The sequence below is a fragment of the Polyergus mexicanus genome, unplaced genomic scaffold (genome assembly GCF_030449975.1).
Source record: "Polyergus mexicanus isolate NDT 795.1 unplaced genomic scaffold, iyPolMexi1.0 SCAF_21, whole genome shotgun sequence".
NCBI classification, from domain to species: Eukaryota; Metazoa; Arthropoda; class Insecta; order Hymenoptera; family Formicidae; genus Polyergus; species Polyergus mexicanus.
Window position 1 is genome coordinate 5,606,403 of NW_027223341.1, and position 24,238 is coordinate 5,630,640.

Sequence of the window (24,238 nt, forward strand, 5' to 3'; positions counted from 1 at the left end):
AAAAGTTTATTCGTAAATTAATTTGTAATAAATTTTAATTTGTATATTGAAATATATATTTAGTATATATGTAAAAATAATACATTTCCCTGTAACCTATTATCAATTTAAAGAAAAAGTAATTTTAACAAGATAAAGGAAATTTCATGTAACAAATAATCATCAATAACTGTTAACAAAAAAATAAAATTCTTTTAGATTAACTTATGTCTCATAATACAAAGCAGAAAAATAAAAGCACTTGTATTGCTATTTTTGGAATCGTGATTATTCGGGAAAGGATTGTATTACACGAGATCCAAAATATTATTGATAATTTATTAGTTACACAATTTTCGGAGATTATATATATATAATCAGTCAGATATTTTATTGTTCAACAAAATAATATAACAACCGACATAATAGCTTCAAACTTTGTTGAATAGATTAAGATAATGTATGATGTACGATGTATTTTGTATACATATTGTATTAAACAAAGTCTAAAATTTTTTTTACAAAAGCCTAGTACACACAGAGTTACAAAGTCTAAATTAATGCAGTATAGTGTGTTATTAGCAATGCTGATTAATAGCCAACTAATCACGGAACCATACTAACGCAAGATATAACTTGTCTTAAAATATACTGTATCAGACCGTTTCAACATCTTATTGTAAATAATAATCTCCCCAACTAAATTTATATAATATTTTTTTATATCATCAAAACATATATTTGATGAAAAAAATCAAATATCTAACGTAATTTTTAATAAAAAGACAATTGACAACATATCAAACAACTTATTAAATATATACAATAGAACATGTGTAACTTATTCACTAATATATTGTATATTAACGCAGTATAAAGCAGGTACGATTAACTTAAATCAGCTATATTTATTGATATGTCGGGATAACGTATTATTTACAATTACATAATATGGCGAAATTAATTTAATTAGGCAGGGCGATTCAATTACGTGTAAGAAGTAACTTTGCAAGTATAATTATGTTTATGTAATATACATAAGGCCCTGTAATAACTCGCTAAACTCTAACAGCTTATTACCTTATAGTATAAATTGCAATTTAACACTGATTCTGCTTCGCAAAGGATAATTGAACGCAATGAATTGATTATTTATCATTCATAAAAGATATCGATTCGTGAAACACACAATTATAATCTCTTTTTCGGCGCCGATAAACGGATCACAATTTAATTGGCTTCAACGAGCCGACATTACTCGTCGCGTGTTTCTCTGCTTTGGTATTCCCTTGCATACTGTGCTCTTGCACTTCTGTAAGTGAATAATTATACTGTTTAATTAAATACGCCAATGTGTATATATATATATATATATATATTATATTCCTTATTCTAAATATTTATATAAAAGTACAAAACATATATGTTTGAGGCAATTATCATGAAGCATTTTACACGTTAGGCGATATAAGTTGTATTAGATATTAATCGAATGCTAAAGAGTATGTCAATAAATTTCAGAGTCGGCTAAAATGAGATTCGTCATTTGATTATAATTCGATTATAATCGAAATAAAAACAAAGGATTGAAATATAACGTACATATTAAGAATCCTTCGAATACAAATATGCTACCGTTTATATGTGTTAATATATCTATAATTAAATAAATAAATTTTATTTATTTATCAAATTTAATAACAGTACGTTATAACAGCAATTTATTGCATAAATATTGCACAAATATTGAATCTAATATACAGAAAATTTAGCCGACTCTGTGTGATTATTACAATGTATAAGTGCCTGATTTTGCGTGCTCGTCGCAAAAATATGACAGTGCATTATAGAATATATTGGTAGTATAGAGCAATGACCAAAGTTGAAAGCCGAATAGGATTGAGTATCAAGAAAACTACGTTGCAGCTTTAGTAATGGAAAGATTACAACTACGTTAGCATGACTGTGAGAATTTTGTAAACCTGTTACAACAATTATTTGAAGAAAAATACTGTAATATAGTATCGCAAAAAAAAAAATTTATCAATCTTTTTTAAGGCATGATACGTTTATACAGATGATTATCTACCTGAGATTTTAATTGCACTTTAATTTTTTTATTGCACGTACAAGAGCACAATGTTTGAGCTTAAATGTACAATGTATTCATTTAAATCACTATTATTATTATTATTATTATTTTTATTATAATGATTACATCATGACAGTTCTAAAAATAAAATTTGGTCATTGCGTTCTTAACATTATTAATATTATCAAGTGCGACACACTTTCTAGACTCTGCCGAAGAATTTTAATTATGTTAGTACCTGAAGATAAGAGAGATGATTCAAGAGATGGAAGCATATGTAGTATATATATTCGTTGATAAATGCCGAATAATTAAAGTTTCCCGTGTTATACAGTACAATCTTGGATATGAAACTTTGACTATTCGCAATCACACCGCTCTCCTCAAAAATCGGCAGCGTACCGCGTATCACCGAGGATATACTTTGATACAAAATGCTTTTCACAATCACCTGATACGAATATAGCAAAAATATTGTGATTCGTGTACGTTCTTGCACCATGACCTACATATATAACGCATACATGCGCGACAACGAATATGTATATATGCACTTGACACAATTGAAGATGTATATAGTAAATACTAGAGTAGAAGAGATATCGCGTTGCAAACTGGCGTAGACGATGCGGTGAGAAATTCGGCCCTGTAAATATAGCTCGCAAATAGCATACATGAATATATCGGAATGCGCATAAGAGTAACCGCAAGCTCTTGAGACGATCCGTTTCCTTCCCGATCTTTCTTCCCTTGTCAACTCGGTATAGTTGGAATAAAGGAATGTATCGTGCGCGAAAATTACGCGAATTACCGTTCTTATTACGGTAATACGAGCTGCCACGTTTCGTCGCATCATTTAACACGCCGATTGATCGACGTGTTCATCGACTTGAGAATATCGAGTGCCTTTTTATATGATATATACGCGGTAAGATGTGTGATACGGCTGTGTGCCGGAAACCACGATATCAATTTCGCATGTGCGCCACGCGTGCGAGCAGCCCGAGAGGTTGCGCGATCGCATCATTAGGCAACTAACTAGGTGCTCTTAGGCGAGCGACCGACGTGAGAGGCTCGGCTCCAATGGTGGGCTGCGGTACTTGGCCCGAATGTGCAGGAAGCTGTCGTGCTTGGTGCCGCGAGCGGGGGGCGGTGTGCTCTCGCGGTTAAGAACCCTCACCTGACAGGGGTCGTGTCTCGCCAGGAAATGTTCCAGGGTATCCCATCCGCCGCCCACTCTCACCATCATGTGTCTCCCCTTGAGAAGCTGCGAACACGTCAGCGCCACGGTCGTTAACGGTTGGCAGGTTTACAGGATCACCGCGACGTGTTATGAATAAAGAAGAAAGAGAAGAAAGAGATCTCGAGATTTTCGGGCAACAACTCTTAAATGACAAGGGAGTGCAGCTCTGTAGCGTACTCGAGGAGAAATGAAACTCGAGGAGTTATGGATAAAGGAGTTTTGGTAATTTTTTAATATTATAAAATTATGATTTATATAAAATGTCAAATGATACAATATATACGTACCCTGATGAAAACGTTACGTCCCGCAATATGATAGCGGCCTTCGCCGACTTTGCGCACTTTCAGTTTGGAGCACTTTTCCGAAGGGCACTGACAAAGTCTCTGGACGGCCTCGGTAGCTCTTCGTACCTGTAGCAGACAGAAAGAAGAAAAAGAAGCATGCCACGCGGCCGAAGATAATGCGCTTAAAACGAAGAAAGACGGATGTGCATCAAGCCGCCGCCCTTCGTTGTTGCTGTATAGACGACGAAGGGCGATCGATCACGTCACGCGAGATAAATCGCTTCGACGTGTCGTCATGCAGGTATTTGAGACCACGTGTGTGGAAAACGTACGCGAGAAAAGGCCGATTCTCCCATCGTTCTTTCCTCCTTCATACACTTTTTTTTCTTCTCGCACGATAATAATTATAATGCAGCGCTAGACGGGACTGTAACAACCCATAGGACCAAGATTTTCTCAACGACGCGAATTGTAATAGTTCGGTACTTGAAATTCTCAAAGTATCTGTTATTGAAACTTTACGTGAAAGTGGGACATTTCGCTTACGATACCTTGCGATCGAGCTCTGTTATCGGACCAAGGTGCTCCGGTGGCTCGGCCGGCGAAGGCGATGGCGAATTTGACGGGGACGGCACTTCATCCGGGTCCTCGGCGCTACCGCGGGACCAGTCGTCCTCGGTAGTGTCGCTCGGCACACCGTCGCTTCCGGTCGGGCCATTATCGCTAACGGATCTTCGCATCTCAGGTTCATGCGTAGCATCGGTCACGGGATCCAACCATCGTATGGCCGTCGTCGCGACTTCGGATGCCGAACTAGAAAGCATCACGATTCATAATAAAATGCTTTCGCAAAATATTCTAATTCTTCGGTAAAGAGTTTAACATTGGCAATGAATTTAGAAGCGTGTATCCTTCGCATTTGATTAAAATGGCAAAATAATTGGTCGATTATATAATACAATTTGGAGGATAAAAAGAAATCACATAAAAATGTAAATAAGATGAAAAATAATATACTTCATGATCAGATTTTGAAAACATGTCGACGATAGTTGTGTGTGCCAATTGCCAGTAAAAAATAAATCATAATTATTTATATTTATCTACGGTAAAATTATGTTATGGCCAGTTATATAATGGTAAGATCGAAAGGATAAATTTTATCTAAACGGTTTAACGGAATAAATATTAATTCTGATTATTCAGCGTAACACAATGTAGCGATCATCGTAACATTTTTGACATTGGTATCATAAAGGTTTTTAGCGTACTATGACATTTAACCACTCTTACGGAGTTGCGTCACCACGACTAATACAAGGTCTCTTTCTCGGTAACATCTCGCAAAATTGCAGCGTTCAGGCAGCGGTTGTTAGGGACCTAACCTAACCTAACCTAACCTCAGGTTAGGTTAGCCTAACCTAACCTAGCCTAACCTAACCTGACGGAAAAATCTATTGTCGTAAACGAAGCGGAATATATTGTTTTAATCTCCAATTATTGGACGTCGTTCTAAATGCGATGCGCGTAAGCGAAACAGAAATTATACGAGCGAATAACTTATACATGCCGTAACGGTTAAGTTTCAGTTTCTTCCCGCAACATCATTTTGCTTGCCGACCGTTACGTTGTACGCAACGTAGTTGAAGATACATAGGATCGGTTGCGAGATCGTTGGATTACGTATCAGAGAATGACCGAGCAATCTGATATTTGAAAATTTCAAGTATTCAGTATATATGGACTTGAAATATACAGCTTATTTACCTGCTATGTTTGATCTTCTCCGGCGATCTGGGAGTCGCGATCGGTGATGGCGATTGGAGTTGCCAAGAGAGGCTGCTGTGAGATATACCGCTGTCCGACAAACAGCGAAGATCTCTTTCTTGTTCCGCCGCGATTTCCCTCTCGAGCTGCACGAGTCCGGGTGGTTCTAGAGAATATCTGGCCGCCAATCGTGCGACTTCCAGTAAACACAGCACTACGTTCCGCGGTTGACCGTGTAAAACTGTAAAGAGATCGGATATGCATCACGTACGCATTCTGGCCACATGTATAAGATGACAAGATCTAACATATATTCTTATTAATAATAATTATCTATTATTGTATTCAAGGTCAACGCGATCCTACAACAATACAATGAAATGCATCAGCTTTTGTTTTAAATGCGACCTTCTCGCTCAATTACGCCGTTATATCATTTATGTAACTGCATCGTTTTCGATGATAATTAAAGTTGATCAAATAAGAAAGCGTTCCGATCTTCAAAGAGCAAGTGGACTCGCTCTAGTTTCTTTAAAGTCGCGCGCAATCAGCGCGGCGATTACTCTCGCTTCGCGACTACTCCGGATTTGCATTTACCTCTGGATCATAATTTATACGACACGCACGTCCACCGCGTGAGTCGATTATAGTGTTTTTCCGAATTATCTCCCATCAACTTAAAAGCGGGCGCGCGCTTAAATCGCGTCTGTCGTTGAAAGTCGTCCGATGAGACGAGCGGCGATGCGCAGCGAGTCTCTATTTAATTCGTATGCATTAAAATTAATCGCGCCGGGCTTTACCGAGATCGTCACTTTCGAAGAGGAGATTCTCGTGGACACCCAGCCGCCGGCAAAACTGTATAAAGTTCTCCATGTTGTCGCGAGAGAAGAAGCTGCGACGCGCGGCATTTTCCCAGCAACGGCCACGTATCACAGGAGGTATCGTCTGCAACAATAATACCACGTGTTTTTTTTTTCCGCGAGAATAGAAAGAATTAAAAATGTTTATTATTATTATTGTATCGAAATATGTTTTCTCCAAATAAAATTCTGATGATATATTGCATATTTTTTTAGGACCAATTAAATATTATTGCATATAAAATAATATCGCAAAGAAAAAAATTTACGTGTTTCGATGGAAAAATATAAAGCTGAAAAGTATGACCAGTGAGTATGCTTACTCCTTTAGCTCGTCCAGCTTCTATCGCGGATCTCGCTTTTTCCTGGATAACCCTTGCCAGTCGACACACAATCACGCCATTATCAAGTACATCGAAGAAATTGTCACCCGTTATATAATCCACATCTGAAATTCGAAAATTGCAGAATTAAGTCCGTCTCTCATATTTCTCTTTCTCTCGTCGCATCCGTAATAATCCGCACGCGCATTATAACCTATCACTTGTCTCTTCTTCTCATAAATCCTGTCATAAATCTAACAAAACAGATTCTAACGAGAATCTTCATTTGTCTTACAAGAAATTATTTAATTTCGTCCTCGAATGTTTTTACCATATTCCTTTTCTTCTATTCTCCAGCTTTCTTCAACACATTCGTTAATCGTATATGTTAATCCGGATCTATGCCATCTATCATCATCCGCATTATCTATTATCGTCTCTTTCTTACATTCGTTATTTCTCGGCAGTTGATGCACGAATGCAAATGACATGGTAAACGATAGAGCAAGCACATGTGAGCGCCGACTTGAGCTCACCATCGGCCGTTATCCATTATCAACTCCCGCTTCGATCCGTTATCTCCTGTCTTCAGGGTATAAACGACGATTGTAATAAGACTACGATCGTTGTTTGATTATATATCTATCATACACAAGACATTAATACCCGTATTCATAGTCCTTCCTTATTTTAAGGACGGAGGAAGCCTCCATGAAGGATTCCTTGAATCTGCAAGGCCACCTTGTTTCATGGATGGACCTCGAGTCTCCCTTTCAGAAGGAAGGAATATTTTAGGGATTTTTAGTGACCGACTGGAGGCAGCACCGTTTTATGCTGCCTGCAACTAATTTCATATAATACATATGAAAACTTTTTCGTATCTTCAAAAAATTCCACGGGATTTTCCCAATCGCGAATGTATCTTTTCGAAATCCGCCACAGAATCCGATTCTCTGGATTTTCGTCTTCAAATCCATCGTCAGAATCATTTAAAAATTCATTGTCCATTATCCCTTTTTCCTTTATACACTTTCAGTTTGAGAGCGCGACAACAAATAACCACAAAACCACAAATGTAACGAAACTAACTTTTGGGGGTTATATTTGGTTATATTCTGCGTATCGTCTGCTAAAAAGGTCGCATCACTCCTCAAGGAAGCTCGTGACCTTCCTTGAGATAAGGGAGCCAATAAGATTCCTTGTTCGGTCAAGGAAAGTTTATGAAACGTGGAACGAGGAACAAGGAATCCTTATTCCTCAAGGACGGACTATGAATACGGGTATAAGTATATATCTATGACGCTGAAGATACTAGAGCAATTGAATTTCACCGGATATGTATAGATATCAGGATTCAAATTGTATTTAAAGTATTTCGAGAAAGGAAAGATTTGCTTTCTCGAAATAGTTCGCGATCTTTACTTCTCACTTCTCGTGTCACGCGTGCGTATTCGCGCGATTTATTTTTATTATACTCATCGTGCATTCGTAATTCGGAATTCTTTAGCGTGAAATGTAGAACGTGAATGTTAATTACAGAAAATTGTGCAGCAATCAGAATTATCAAAGTAAAACGTATCGATTATTATATTTAAATCGGAGAAACGCTTAAATTTTTTTATAACTAGAGAAATTTATAAACGAATAATAATTTTGCGATATTAAAAATAATATTTACATTATATATAGTCGTACTATTGAAAATACTTAAATTCCATTTATACATAAAAGAATTTATACGTAATAGATATATAAAAATCTATAATGTCCCACTTAAAGGCACTTCAATTGACCCGGATATCAATATCTTTGGTACAGTTTCTCTCTCCCTCCTTCACCCCCGTGTAGAGTCACCGATCAATGAACGCATCTAAGGAAAACTTACAGGCTCGCCGATGACATGATCGGACACCTATATATATAGATATAGAGCGGGCACGATGGGAAATAGGAACTAGGTTGCAGACCCCGGCGCAGCGATAGGTATTTCGTAGATATAGATGGTAATGAGAATCCGCGAGCTCGTGACTCGATCCGGTAACAACAATAGGATTGGCACCGGGGGCACGACGAAAAGAACGCGGGTCCGTGGCACAGAATCCATCACGTGGCACCGACCACGCGCATCGGGATTGCGGATAAGTCGTAGAAATAATAGGAGGTCGACTTCCCGATTCTCCGTGAAGGTAAAGTAATTTTTTTAAATATGATGAGGAAATATATTCTTTTTTTGAATAATATTTTTATAAATTTTTAAATCTTAGAATCTTGATTATCTATAATACAATTATGGAGACACACAAATTCTCTATCTCTATTTTATATAATTATTTAAATATCATAAACAATTGATAGGTATGGAAAGTATCGCGTAAAGGTGGGTATACACTTGGCGAACGAACAGCGAATGCAAACGCTCGTTATTATCATTCAGCAGATATATACGCCAAAGCGAATGCGAACAGAACGTTCGATTCGCATTCGGCTCGATTCCCTCATGAAGCGGTACATCAAAGACAATTCGTGCGAGAAAAACGTTCAAAACGTTTCGCATTCGCTGTTGGTTCGCTGTTTGTTCGCTAAGTGTATACCCACCTTAAGATCTTACTCTTTTTTTTTTTTTTTTATTCGATGAATTTTCACTGGATAGAAAATGTGACTCTTGTTAGTTAAAAATTATTGATTGAGCGCACATAGACTCTCGGGCTCTCGAGCACGTGCACGGACGCGCGAAGAGTTCCCGCCGTGCGGGAACTCGGTCACCCGGAACTACGTAAAGCGACCATGTTCCCCGTCACTGGGCTAACAATGAGATACATGTCCGTGGCATTACGTCGTTGCTTGTCCGCGACACAACTTTAGAACAACGTTTTCCAAAGCGTTCGCCCAAACAGATCCGCTGAGGTCAATATCCGTAAGAATCGTACGCAATGCGCGAATCCGCATATGGAATGGAGGAAACGATGCGGCGATTGGCTCGCGGTATCTCTCTCGTTGTCAGGGAAAGTCTCCTCGAATATCTAAACGCAGAAGTTATGTAATCAAACGTAGTTTCGGACAAATATCTCGGACGCACTCATATATCGCGCAGAATTTCTCCTTTGTTTCACGCGTTATAGGATAATAAATTCTACATAGACAATAGCCAACACCGACAGATTATCGTGTTCTCAATAAGACAATCTTCATCGATATTGTAAGAGAAGCTATTCGAACGAAGCTCTTAATCTCTCCGTCGATTTACATTTTCCATTGTTATTTGCGCTATTTACGTGTGACGTTAATATAAAGTGCGAACTTTTGAGAACTTTCTCCAAGTACAAGATCGTAAGTTAAAAATTGAATCTTATTGTTAGTGTCAAAAAAATCAGAGATTGAAACTTGAGAACTAAAAGTAAAGAGTCGATAGACGAATTCGCGAGAGTATATATTATTTTTAAAGAAATTAGTTTATTATGATTTTTTTCTATTTTAAACTTTACAGCCTTATCCTTTTAGGTTAGATCATGCCGATGTGTTTTTCGTGTTTTTCCGGCACATCGGTTCAAGATGACGGTTACACGGCACTCATTGGCACGGTTATCGATCATTGGGTTTCGAGCGAGTAAAATACAATAGGGCACATCTGTGCATAACGTTCGCGACAAGTTTATAACCGACGACGAAAGCGAAAGGAAGGACTTTCCTCGACTTTTATCGCTAATGACGTCCGCCCTTCATCCTCACGCGAGATCGCTTAACGCCTGAGGCTTCAGGCAATTACTGTGCACCGTGACCCGTATTTTCGTTAAATCCTTGATGGCACTGTCGTTTCATTTTAACGCCAAACTGGCTTCTCTTAAGGGCGATACTCTTGTATTTCTTCTCTAACCGTTCTCGAGAAACGTATTTCGTTTATACCGCAATACACATATCTATTCCGTTCACTCGTGTCATAGGGCGAGCTCTATAGCGAGAGAATATAACGGATATTTTTTAACTATTTGCTACGCAATATACCGGCGGCAAGATAAAACGGCACGAAGCTCGATCACGATTTGCTCGGAGAAGCATGGAACCTAACCCTGCAAACGGTGCATATCGCAATCTGGATCCCACGATAAATCCGATCGAGTCGACAAAACCGTGAACGCGATCACCTCGATGATAAATTAGCTCGGTGCGATTCGAAGGTTTCGCTTTTTGATTTACTGGCTGGTTGAGCATCCGCAGCGCGTGCCACGGCAATATCGCCGCTATTTAAAAGACGGTATCGTCGCACATATAACGACGATCGTCCTTGTTCCCCGCGGATGCGCAAACGTATTAGGAAGGCGTACGCCCATTATGCGTAATGCGGCTTTGGGTGCCCCACGATGAAGGGAGTAGAGAAGAAGTGGCACGAAGGAAGAGGGGTGCCCGGCTCACTTCCGGTTGAGTCACGGAGGCTTTGCAACTGTCAAGAGAGACGCAGGGCGCGCGTGGGTAACGAAAGACTGTCGTTTTATTTTTTTTCACGTCGCCAATCATGCTTTGGCAATCTTTGAATTTCAATGAGAAAATTCAATGAAAGAAGTTCTCTGCATCTTCATTTTATTGTATATATAAGCCCTTTAGAAAGAGAACTCGTCCGACTCGTGGTGTTCCGACATGAATGTAAGTTACGATAAGACTCTATATCTCTCGAGCCTTCTCTCAATCCTAAATTAATCTATATCAAATATTTATACGAATCAACATGCGTATAAAATACGGGTAATCATATAAAATCAGTCACATTAACGTTTTAATTTTAAAAAGCTATCTCTTACATACCTACTCTATCCGACTTTATTTTAAATTCTAATTTTCCTAGATATTCTAAAAAAAAAAAAAAAAACCTGTGCGAGCAAATCTGTTCAGCAAACAAACTCGGATGAGCAAACATTTTGATGATATGTTAGGGACGAGCGGTCGAGCGAATTTCAACCTTTCCCACCATCTTTCGAAGCTCGTTAAATGTCTTCTTTTCCTTCACCATCTCACGCCTCGTTGAAAATATCTCTTTCAAAACCATTCTTGAAACGTTTTATTAAATACAATACAAAAGTTCTCTCTCTCTCTCTCTCTCTCTCTCTCTCTCAACTCTAAAATTATACATATACCAGCTAAAGAAAAGGAAAATAGTTTGCAAAATTGCAGCGCATACATTATGTACACGCATTACGTTCGCATAATGTGTGCGAAGGAATATGATTTCTTCGCGCATCTTCGGTGCACGATAAAATATCCCTTGTATTCTTTAAATACCAATTAACATTCGTATTCGCGTATTCGAGCGAATAAATAAACCCAACATTTTCATTGTCCATTTAGGAGAGAATCCTGGAGAATCATTATTTAGTGTACTAAATTTTTATTGTAAACGTTACACACACACACACACACGTATCATTTGATATTAATTTAATATTGTTGAGTGTCTCTGGTAATCTGTCAAAGATCGATGTATTTTAAGCGACGTAATGTAAGCAAATCTCGTAAGTAAATCATACTCGTATATCGCCATATCCTTTTGTGGCTAAATATACGTACACGTTGGATGTTCGTTTACGTATCGTTCGTTTTTCCCTCATCTCGCTCGTGTCGCAATCTTTCAGGGTGGTCCACATCCTTGTTGGAGTTGGATTATTCGAGGCCGCGTGAGAGACCACACTCGTTTTCGCACATTCCCAAAATTGCCAAACTATATTCGCGACAGCACGCATATTTTATATACGGTACAAGCTTATACACATTTTCCTTCATCATTGATACGCTTAATCGCATACGCGAAGCAATCAGAGATGAAAGTATCGCGAAGCGACAATCGTAAGTGAATCAAATTATGTAAAAACGAATCATTTGATAAATGTTTTCATTATTAGTTCTTCATTCGAGATACAGTTTAATTATATGTGATGTAACACATAGGAGTTAATGATACTTTATCCTCTTTATCCCGGCTTGTTTTTTTTTTTTATATATCAAAATTGCTACTTTCTGCGACGCTCGGTACATCGTAGCAGTTCTATCTTACGCATCAACTCGTATTCGTACCGTATTAAGGTGGGTATACACTTAGCGAACGAACACCGAACGGACAGCGAATGCAAACGTTCATTATTATCATTCAGCAGATATATACGCCAAAGCGAATGCGAACAGAACGTTCGATTCGCAAAACGTTCAAAACGTTTCGCATTCGCTGTTCGTTCCGTGTTCATTCGCAAAGTGTATACCCACCTTTAGGAAACTAGCGGTTCAGAAAGGCGGTCATATGCGCGCCTGGAATTAGATAGCCATCGGACGATTTCCAGTTCCTCGTAGAAAAAGAATCACGGACTACTGCGCTCTTCTCGTCATTCAACTTTTCTTTCTCGTTGCACTAAACACTAAATAAAATTAAATATTTTTAAGATATCGAACAAATTATTTTTAAACATACACAATTATATATCTATTTAAAAAGATACGATGCGATATATATTCGCGCGATATTACATTTACTATTTGATAATTTATAAAATAATAGAATGTATTATATTGTACATGTATGATGATATAAAAAATTATTCTACACCGATAAAAACGATGAATTTTATTTTTAAACCGAAGCGACTAAGTTTCAGTCATGAACAGAACGATACGATAAAATTAAAGGAGGACTAACTGTCGATGATTTCTCGATTAGTTAGTTTCGGTAAAAAACTTTTATGGCACTAACTTCATGGATTACATTTTTGGAATGCAATTCGTGTCAATTTGTTCGCATATAATAAATTGCGGAAATTTTCAATTTCAATTTCTATTTTAAATTTCTCAAATCTAATATCAACAAAATAATATATCCTATTAAAATTTATGGGTCGTCTCATTTCTTTAAATATACATAATAATTAAATAAATTAATAACTATTTATTAATCCTCCTCGTTTCATCTCTACTTTTTACAGTTATTTTCGAGATAATTATGTAATCATCCTTCACATATAGCTTGTCAAATGGATTTGTAAATAGAATAAATAAATTTTTTATCAAGCAATATATAATATAGTTGTTTGACGTCAATAAAAGTTTCGCTAAGTTTTACGCATATGGCATACACATTTTTGTGCAGTCGTTTCATCAACACGCGATGAAATATACGATAAAATGAAATATTATGAATATCCTTTCCCACACGTCGCGCCAGATGCTAACTTTTGTGTGGTTCTTACGTATCAAAGCGTAAGGCTTGCACACGCACACCACATCCCACATGGTATGACATGGACCGGCCTTTTTTTTAAAGTGACCTCACATATCAGCAACGCGAAAAAGAAGTAGATGGCCAAGGATGGCGCGAGAGTGCAATTGTTAGACGATATTACGCCACCTTGATTTCTTCCGTCGTTCAATTTTTCTTTCTCGTTGCATTCACGATCGAATTAAAGAAAAAAAGTAGCAAGATTAGAACTCTAATAAGCTTTACGTAACGTTTCCTCGTACTTGATTATTTTTTTTAGAATATTAAGTAGTTTAATAAATTTTTGAAATATACTAAAAATTTGTTATAGATATGTATACAAATACAATAGAATAAATAATATTGTAGCACGAAGGGCCCCGTTACACGATCGAGAACCGCTGACAGGGGGCGATACGATCGGCGCGATACTAGCGCCCAGAGAGAATAGAGGGGACAACGAAGGGTCCGAGACGAGAAGTCTCGACAGAGGAGTCATACAGAAGTAACAACGCACAGTCGTACGATATAGTCTTCGTTTCTTTTAAGCTCTAAATATATAATTCAATAGTAACTTTATCGGTGTCGTTCTGTGGCCCAATAACTTCCGGGGATCCCGTAGCAACCAACAGATCCAGATCTGTTGAACCGACATATTATATTCGAGGAGGCTTTCTCACGATTTCGCGTCCCAGAACCGAGGATCGAGAAATACCCCCAATACCTTACAATATACTAAAAAATTTCATTACATTACTTTTTTAAACACAAGTGCAACTTTTCATAACAATTTTTGATGTACTCAACATTAATAAATTAAAATTCGGAATTGCTGAAATGCTTGTCACGATTTTCTCAAATAGCGATTATTGCAAAAGTCGAGCTCCTGATAACTTTGCATGAAAATAATATCTCAAAGATAACACGCGATACACTGCTCTGTCATGGCAAACTTCGCGTGATACGTATACATCGAAATGACAAAATTGCAAATGCGAAACCAATTAGTTTAGAATATAAGCGAGTTTGGTAGGAAGAGTTTTATTTTGTATTCCATTGAAAAGAGAGCTCGGGGTAGAACACATTCCGACTCATGCTCCGACTTTGGCCTGCAGTAAGTTCGCAGACTATAGATCTGCAAAAGCTATCCACTTTTCTCATAAATCGGCGAAACTAATATCTAACGGTTATCGAGTTTTCTCACGAAACTGATGCTCGCCGACCTTGACGATATCACGAACCTTGTTCATATAAAAAGATTTCTCGTCGATCGATACTCATTTCGCAGAAATACGCTCTGCCTATAATGAAACGATGTATGGTACTCACTTATCGTCTTGTTGATCCAATCGGCCAGATCTTCCTGTAGCGGTATCAGCTGACGACTCTGCGCCGAGTGCAGTCGCTCGTGATAGAACTCGAACTCTTCCTCTTCCGGCGAGGGTCGTGGCACATCGGCGCGATCGAAGACGGAAACCGAGGATGGACCCCAGCTACTGCGATAACGAGTGTGCTGAGAAGATGGGAATCGGTTGGCGTACGACATCATGGAATCGGTCCTATAGATGCTCCTGGCTAGGTTGCACGTTGGATCCTCCTTCGACCCTTCTCTCCTTGCTCTTCCCGGGTCCTCTTCCAGGACCCACTTCACTTTCTTCGACAGTTCCCAGGCTATTTAAGAGCAACTTTGTGCAGGAACGTACGCTTCGCGATTAAATGCCGCCTGAGAAACAGAAAGAGGCTATCGTTATCATGAGATGGAGTCGCAAGGCGAAAAGTCGAGAGTACGACGATAAGATATGACACGAAACCTTCCTTGGAAGAAAAAAGAAAAATTGAGAGACAAGACGATAAACATGCGGTCTCGCATTTATGCGCGCGAGAATTCTCTACGACTCTACGATTTCTCCGAGAAGCCATCACGATGAGATTTCATTTCCGTTGACTAAGGGCTCCTCTTTAAGTGCCCCGTCCGCAGGGCTATAAATTTAAGATGCAGACTGATTGAGGATAGCTTGAAAAATATCACTTTAAACAGAGAGTATATACATAACTTTATGGTAATCGTGGAATTATATAATGCGTATGATCGATTGTAAAAGTAAAGGTAAATTCGAAAAGATAAAAAAAAAATATAATTACGTAAGAGGAAAAATTATTTTATATTATTAAAATTAAAAATTATATTTTTTCATAAGGATATAGAGTCTGTATATGCGAATGAGTAATGATGGTGTGTGGTAATTATGTCTATATTTATCGTTCTATCATGTGCTTCGATTTTCCCCTATGAAGGAGTTATATAATAAAATACAAGAGATTGAATGATTCAAGAATAAAGAAATCTAAACAGTCCAATATCAAGCACAAACTGTCTATCAACTCGCAAAAGATACAAAGCGAATACCATTTTGGATTCTGTAAAATATTAGCGCACAACATCTTTCGAACGAGGCTAGCGTTATTTTCCGCTTCCAAAGGAACATATCACATATCGGGACACGAAGCGATTAGCAACTCACGCACCAATAATTAATTAGGAGGCCTCTCCATCTGTTTGCAACAGGAAGAAACATTTCTTAATGATAGTAATGCCTCCAATTATACCGTATACATTTGCGTGGGATTTATGCTTTATATTAAAATTAATATATTGAAGCATGACACACACATGTTTAAAGTTAAAATCTATCTCATTCAACTACTCGAATACTTGAAACGACAGGAACGAGAGATCAAAGATCATAATTATTAATCGCGTCAGCAATGTCAAAATGCTGATGTAAGAGAGTACGCATCAGCATCTCTCGTCTAAGAAAACAAATCACTGTCCAACACTAACGTTCACGGACAAACCTACGAATGTCCTTCGACATCGATACATCGATATCTTGACACAGCTGTCTCTATCCTGTTACCGTAAAACGCAATACATTATCGCGTATGCGAGTTTCTCAGATTCGTGGGTATTAAGAGCAACTCACTCGAAGAGAGACGACTTTCTTATCGAAATTTCTAGCGTAGACGAATGATGGTGAGCGACAAGTTTGCGAAACCGGTGAAACTGACAGCGTGCAATCGACAGATGAGATTGTCACTGCGCTTGATGCTTGCATGATCAGCATGTGGCACGTGGGCGCGAAATATCTTTTAGCATACGTCAGTAGACATCCTCATAAATACACGCGAAAATACACGCAGATCGATAAATCAATCCTTTGTTTTTTTATTAAAAGCATTTTCATTATAATTATATACGGCGTACAACATGACGAGCTCAAAGACCACTAGTATAGCGGTAGTATACGTTACAGATGCTAAACATCTCGAGTTCCTCAAGTCGAACGCCGCTTATACGAACCAGCCAACAAGAAAACGCAACGTACACATGGTTATCCTTGACTAAAGATTCGTCTATCCGTGTAGGGAATAAGCCCGCTCCCAAATTTGGACGAGTTTACCGACTTCCCGATGCTTTTTTAAGCGTGTAGTACATACTAATTTTTCGAGTTGTAACATCTATCGAACGATTTAAAACTTCTCCACTTCCCGACTTCATCGATACTCCTCTCAAAGACATCATTCATAAGGCCAGTATTGTAACTCTCTGGCATACAAGTAAACGAACGACTTAGTCAACTCGTAATATATTTTACGATGATATATGTTAATATACAATACTATTCATCAAAGTAATAAACGAAAGCAAAATTTATCTAAATATGTACGATATGTTTAAGTATTCTATTTTATTATCTTTTATAGTGATATCGCAAGTAGATTATAATAGCATGCTAATTGCAATCTAAAATTAATCCATCAGATTATAAGATTCTTTCATCATCGCTCGAAAAACAAGATGATAGAGACTGATGCGCGTTTTGCCATTAATCAAGCTTTTATCTTTCACTAGATGCGTAACGCTCGCCTACAGGATGACATAACTTTATCGCTTTATATACGCTTTATGACCTCTGCATTAATTTGTGAACACAGTCGTGTCGGTCTCTCGATATATCCAACAAAGTTTGAAATAATTGCATACTTATCGCAGACATAACGTTATTTCACGCCTACATTCAAAAATTACCATATCAATCTTAATAGGCAGCTGTTGATAGCGTTTTTTTCATTTTGATGAAACGATACGCGAACGATATGTAACACTCTGTAGAGTGTTTTTATTTTAATAAAAATATATATCGTTCGATTTGTAGAGCGCGAACTCTACGAATTGATTGGCGAGATTATTTTAATCGACGTACAATATATTGCACATAATTTGAAAAAATATTTATTAATATACTCTCGTTAGCATTTAAAAGTTTCCCCTCAGTTAAATATTTATATTTATGCTGAATGATATAAAAATCTTCATTAAAAAAAAAAAAAAAAAAAAAAGTCCATTTCACGCTAAATTAATACACGAGGCCGTTTATTTCGCAATCAATTACCATGATAAGTTTTTAAAAAATTTTGTCCCATTTTTAATCGCATCGGCTCGATAATGAGAACAATCGGTACGAAAATGCAGTCGTACGTGAAAGGAAGTTGATAAAATAATAATGAACTGCGACATGGTCCATTACCCGATCAAAAGAAAATCGAATTGGCGCATTATGCGTCAAAGTCCGTGCCCGAAGTCAACGACCGTCGACAACAATCGAGTTTAATCGGAGGATGAGCGGCGAATTGGATCGTCATTAGAGACCTCAACACGCGTATAACACGCACTAGATAAACTGTATGGCAAAAGCTGGGCGTCCATCATCGCGCGTAGGCGTCTACTCATTACGAGGAGACACGTGTAACACACTGACATCGCGTGACAATCTCTCGTGACCGATGGTCCTCGACAGATCTCACGACAATCCCGAATAACATAGCGGAGCTGTTTCAAACAGTTATCCGTCGTATGTTTGCGGTGAATCATGCTAATGATACATCCGTTTGTTTATTCGTCTTTCGATTATCGATATTAATCATCAATGTCTTATTTACGATCGTTGGTTCAACGCATCGTCAAGTCATCCGTTAACAACAAAAGTCATTTAATTATCTTTAATTACTGCCAGAGAGGGAAAAACTAATTTTTTAACATTAATATTTTATCACACTAATGTGGACATTATGATAATTATGTTTTCTAAATGGATACTTGGCTACTTTTTGATCGCGTCAGTACGATAAGCTACAGTTCCGACATGATTTACGCCTAATTTACGCAGAAAGAGAGAAAGAGATTTGCTAGGTCAGCTCTTACGCGTTTCTCTAGTCGTTTTACCTTTTACACAGTCGTAGCTCAATGCTGTGTGCAGGTGATCGTTACGCGAGAACATACTGTCGTAAAATGTTCCTTAAAAGGAGCCGATAAAGTCGCGGTCACCCGCATCATAAAAAGAAAAAGCAACATTATATGTTGCGTCGGTCAGATTACAGAAATTCGTACAGTTATATATGTACACATATATGCAGCGTTATATATATATACAAACATATTTTATGCAAAATGCGCGCGGATAAAAATATTTTATATAGATATGTTTGTATGCAGCAAATCAAGAAAATTATTCCCTAGTTGCTGCAATTGTACGCACAACTGTTGCTCTCTTCCTGTCAGATAGAAAGTAGCACTTTACAGAACTGCTTGCACTGGTTCTATCGTAATTAAAAATTCTGCGCTGCGATGAAATATTGAATACATCTTTTTGAAATTAGCATAGCGAACGTCGTAGAATGCGGTGGACCGCATCGCTATCTTGATGATTCTTTCTTTCAACTTTCGAATATAGATAATTTCAAAATTTCTTGTATAATTTATCAGATAGGAATGTCCTTGAAGCTACGATGTATTTATCCTTAACGACAATCTTATTATGATCTTTCATAAATATCGATTAACGATTTCCCAACAACATTTAACATAAGAGAGAAATTTTTAATATTTTTTTTTTTACATCTATCAGTAAATATATTTTATGAGAGACTAACAATATCTTGTATCAAAATATGAATCCGATAAAATAACTAGTACAAAAATTATTATTATACTGGAGCAGCAACTTTTCGTTTCGATAGCAATCACAGGAGAGAGATGAAAAGAATGTATAAAAATATAGTCGGCAATGCATCGCGAGTTAATTAAAGCGCACAAACAGAGCGTGCTCGTCCAATTACCGTTCTCTCGAAGAGCATAAGAGTTTAATGGCTAGTTTGTACTTAAAAAATATGTACTTAAAAAATACTGTCGCGAGTTGAGTTTCATCCGTTTGGCCTACAAAGTCAATTAGAGAATGCCGAGAGACAACAGATTTCCCTATACGAAAGATGCGGGAAAACCAACAGATAGAATAATGTTCAGCATGTGGGTCACATGTTTGCGGCGAAAATAAAAACGAGACAAGTTCTGATCGATAAGAGAGTCAAATTCATACGCGTATAACCGTAACGTCGGCTTTCGCTATCTTTAATCGTAATTACACCCCATATATGCAAAACGCACGTGGCAGTCGACGTGTCATCGTACGGTTGCAGAGAATGTACTTTTTATATTCTGAAGAAAGATTGACGAAGCACCTTTCTTTTCGCACACGCGTCTCAGACACGTGTTTGACGTGACGATCGTAACGGATATTCGTATGTGTGAAATAGATTCGTTGATTTTCATTAGGTTATCGCCAAAAGCTACAATATTTTATTAATTAAATGCCGCTACGCACACATATACGAAACGTTTTACGAAATTGACCGACGACGCTAGAGACGCGAGTGTTTCGCTCTGCGATTTACTTATTTGTTTGATTACGATGTACACCGGAGTAAATTAAGTGTCATCGAGCTTAGAGAAAACGGATGGCGATAAGATATTTTACGCTCCGATTATTGCACTAATAAAGCGCAGTTATCTTGCTTTTACGAGTGCGGTTTCGCGAGTACGAACGGGAAATTAATATCCGTATTCATAGTCCTTCCTTATTTTAAGGGCGGAGAAGGCCTCCATGAAGGATTCCTTGAATCTGCAAGGCCACCTTGTTTCATAGATGGACCTCGCCGAGTCTCCCTTTCAGAAGGAAGGAATATTTTAGGGATTTTTAGTGACCGACTGGAGGCAGCACCGTTTTATGCTGCCTGCAACTAATTTCATACAATACATATGAAAACTTTTTCCCATCTTCAAAAAATTCCACGGGATTTTCCCAATCGCGAATGTATCTTTTCGGAATCCGCCACAGAATCCGATTCTCTGGATTTTCGTCTTCAAATCCATCATAGTCAGAATCATTTAAAAATTCTTTGTCCATTATCCCTTTTTCCTTTATACACTTTCAGTTTGAGAGCGCGACAACAAATAACCCACAAAACCACAAATGTAACGAAACTAACTTTTGGAGGTTATATTTGGTTATATTCTGCGTATCGTCTGCTAAAAAGGTCGCGTCACTCCTCAAGGAAGCTCGTGACCTTCCTTGAGATAAGGGAGCCAATGAGATTCCTTGTTCGGTCAAGGAAAGTTTATGAAACGTGGAACGAGGAACAAGGAATCCTTATTCCTCAAGGACGGACTATGAATACGGGTATAACTCTTGGGAGCGCATATTTCTAGAGCCGAGGCAGGCAGACTCTTGGTGATCCCTTTCAACGCGTTACCGAGAGCGGCGATCCACGAATAAATTAAAAAAAAAAAAAAAAAAACAATTCCCTCGAGGCGCGGTAATGCGCCGTTAGCGGTAATAAGATTGAGGTAATAAGTGATCGTTTTGGAGCGTGACCATCGCGCGTAGGAGTGTTTGTATTATATACAATACATACATACATACGTCGCAATGCGTGACGTTCCACGGGTAAATAAAATCATGCGCGCGAGAGGCAAGGCAGAGACCTGTCCGACGAGAGAAAGCGACGCGGAAAGATGCCGCGCGCGCTCTTGTTTTCGCTTCACTTCTCGCATCAATCACGTGGACAATCATGAACAAGATATGGCGATGATAGCGATAACGCGGAAATCTTGTCCAATTATGTTTGACACTTGTCACGTGTTTATTTCTGTTGCGATTCTCTCTCGAAGATATTCGATAACGATAGCGACATGCACGTATTAATCTCGGTAGATAGATCACCCGATGAACTGAAAATAGATGGACATAATTCGCCTTCGAATAAAACGTCTATACGTCAAAAGGGAAAAATTATCGGAAGGAAAAAATATTAATATTTATGGTATGTATCGAGGTATCGTAAGCATGTCTAATACCGAAGCCGGTAAAGACTAATACGAAGCACCGCGTAATTTACAACAGTTCGTTCTGTAAGTATGTTTCTAACATGTGCATCTCTTGCGGGAAATAATTTTAAAATCGTACACACGAATGAAAATGCATCTGACACAATTCGCGCCTTCGATATTATATCGTCGTTGATATCATATCACAGGTTTCGCACTTTGTAATATTATTACCAGCTGTTACGGGAGATAATGACCGTGCTTATAACGGGCTCGTGGCAATAAACGGCTCGCAAATAAAGAAAACGAGGCTCGAGGAAAAAGCTTCCTTTTTCGCTTATACGCGATTGGAAATAAAATATTTTTCCACGAGCTAAATGTTAGAGACTTTGGCGAACAAATGCTTTGTAGACGGTGATTTTTTTTTAAATTATCGAATTACAGCGATCAGCTAATTCGATGACAGCGTTGATCATTAAATATTGTATTTATCATTGTCGCTTTTAGGTATCTAATTTCTCTTCACGTTGCACAAACGTCGCACGCTTCAAGGGTAAAGCTTAATTGCGGCCAAGATGACAAAGAAGAGGTCGCAACGTACACCAAGTATACACCAAGTATAATAGCAGATATACTCTCGTCTATATGGAGGATAATGAGTTTCGCGGAGGCAGGTCGTTGCTCGACGCCTTAGAAATACTTTAATGACTTTATGTCGCGATGCGTGCACATCGAGATATGTCATTTAAGCTTCGTTTCGCGAGAGAGTCGCCGGGCAGTCGTTCGTCAAATTGTCGAGAAAGAGGGACAACTGTATGAAAGACGGATCAATAAAAAAAAGGTGTCTAATTGTCAAGAAACTTTTATCGCAATTGTAAAGACTTTAAAGAAATAAGCAGAATTTAGCATTTCTCAGTCAATGAATAATGCCACATTAGAACAGTAATCATTGTATTTATAAAAGCGAAACATCAAAAGTTGCAAAAAATTATTTATTATTATAATTTTTTTTTTCAAATTAACAATTTAAATTAAGCCAAGCTCTTAGGAATTCATGAAAAATTCTTCTTGATTTTAGTTAATTTTAATATTTGCGATAGCCTTTACTTTTATGGGGATTTAATTGTCTTGGCAAGTACCTTGATATTTAATCGTCAAGATAATTAATGATGAATATTAAGAATATTGAGAAAGAGAAAGATATCGCTATCTATTCAATTTTGATTGAGGGAAAAAAAAAACCTGATAGAGTCTACGATATAATCGAGAGAAAGTGTACAATGTCTAAGAGGAGAACTCGACATGCTTTTTCAACTACGTGTCTTATACATCACAGTCACAGAAAGTTATTTCCACTTTGATTATGAAAGATTATGATAAACTGCCTGCGAAGAATAATGAACTTTATATTCAAAGTAATTTAGCTGTCTGGAGAAACACACACATACACACTGGTTAAACATATCGCTTCTCACTTTCTCAAATAATTGATAGGAATGAATATTCAGCTCCTGCGTACACTTGCAAAATAAAAAAATACACGACGAAAAATGTGCCCGATTATGTAATGTAATCGCAAAACATTTTAATATTTCGCAATATATTTGTAATATATAACATAATGTTGCAATATGTTTATGCCTTTTACGCTTACAGAGGCGAAATGAAACGTGATTATAATTGTTGAAGCTATAAATAGAATTCATTATATGGCTTCGCAGAATTGAGAGATACTCAATTTTCCGCAATATTTGTGTATACACAAATATTGATTCGCGATTCGCAAAACCAAGATATACGTACAATAGAATGATACAGCGTGCAGCGAATGAACAACATCCTAAATTGCGTATCGAGTTGATTGATAAATATAGACATAAATCACAGAATCATTCGCCTTTTTTTTTTGCACACAGTTGTTTGCGCGAAAATCTACTCATCTCATGACGATTGCTTTTTTTAAAAACGTTATCATTATCCTCGCTAATAAGTCTCGCTTATCATGTGTATAAATTCCGCTTACACTCGTCCAATGTCAATAAACAGATTTTCATCATGTCTACGAAATTAGCCGGTCGCTTACCTGAGAAACGGCTCTTGAGGAACATTGCTCGTAGGCGTTCCTCGTTCGCTCCGGATGTCTCCGAATTCTTTCTCATTCGCTTAATAATCGGGCATCTTGCGCTCCGACCGATCCGTACACGCTGAGCATCCGATCACGACTGCAGCCCTTCGCTTCGA

General features: G+C 37.8%; 1 protein-coding gene across 2 annotated transcripts; it reads right to left on the reverse strand.

Annotated features, from left to right (window-relative positions):
• Positions 1-283: 283 nt before the first annotated feature.
• On the reverse strand, positions 284-24,238 carry LOC138941951 (growth arrest-specific protein 2). Of its 2 annotated transcripts, XM_070311927.1 has the most exons (9): positions 24,081-24,238; positions 15,106-15,499; positions 6,552-6,676; positions 6,169-6,313; positions 5,369-5,609; positions 4,153-4,414; positions 3,602-3,727; positions 3,252-3,338; positions 295-1,291 (listed from the first exon to the last, which is right to left on the reverse strand). In XM_070311927.1, exons 2-9 carry the CDS (start codon positions 15,323-15,325, stop codon positions 1,220-1,222), a joined length of 1,278 nt encoding a protein of 425 aa, XP_070168028.1. In that variant the 5' UTR covers positions 15,326-15,499; positions 24,081-24,238; the 3' UTR covers positions 295-1,219. The 2 variants fall into 2 exon arrangements, with proteins under 2 accessions (XP_070168027.1, XP_070168028.1); XM_070311926.1 differs by having other exon boundaries at positions 284-3,338.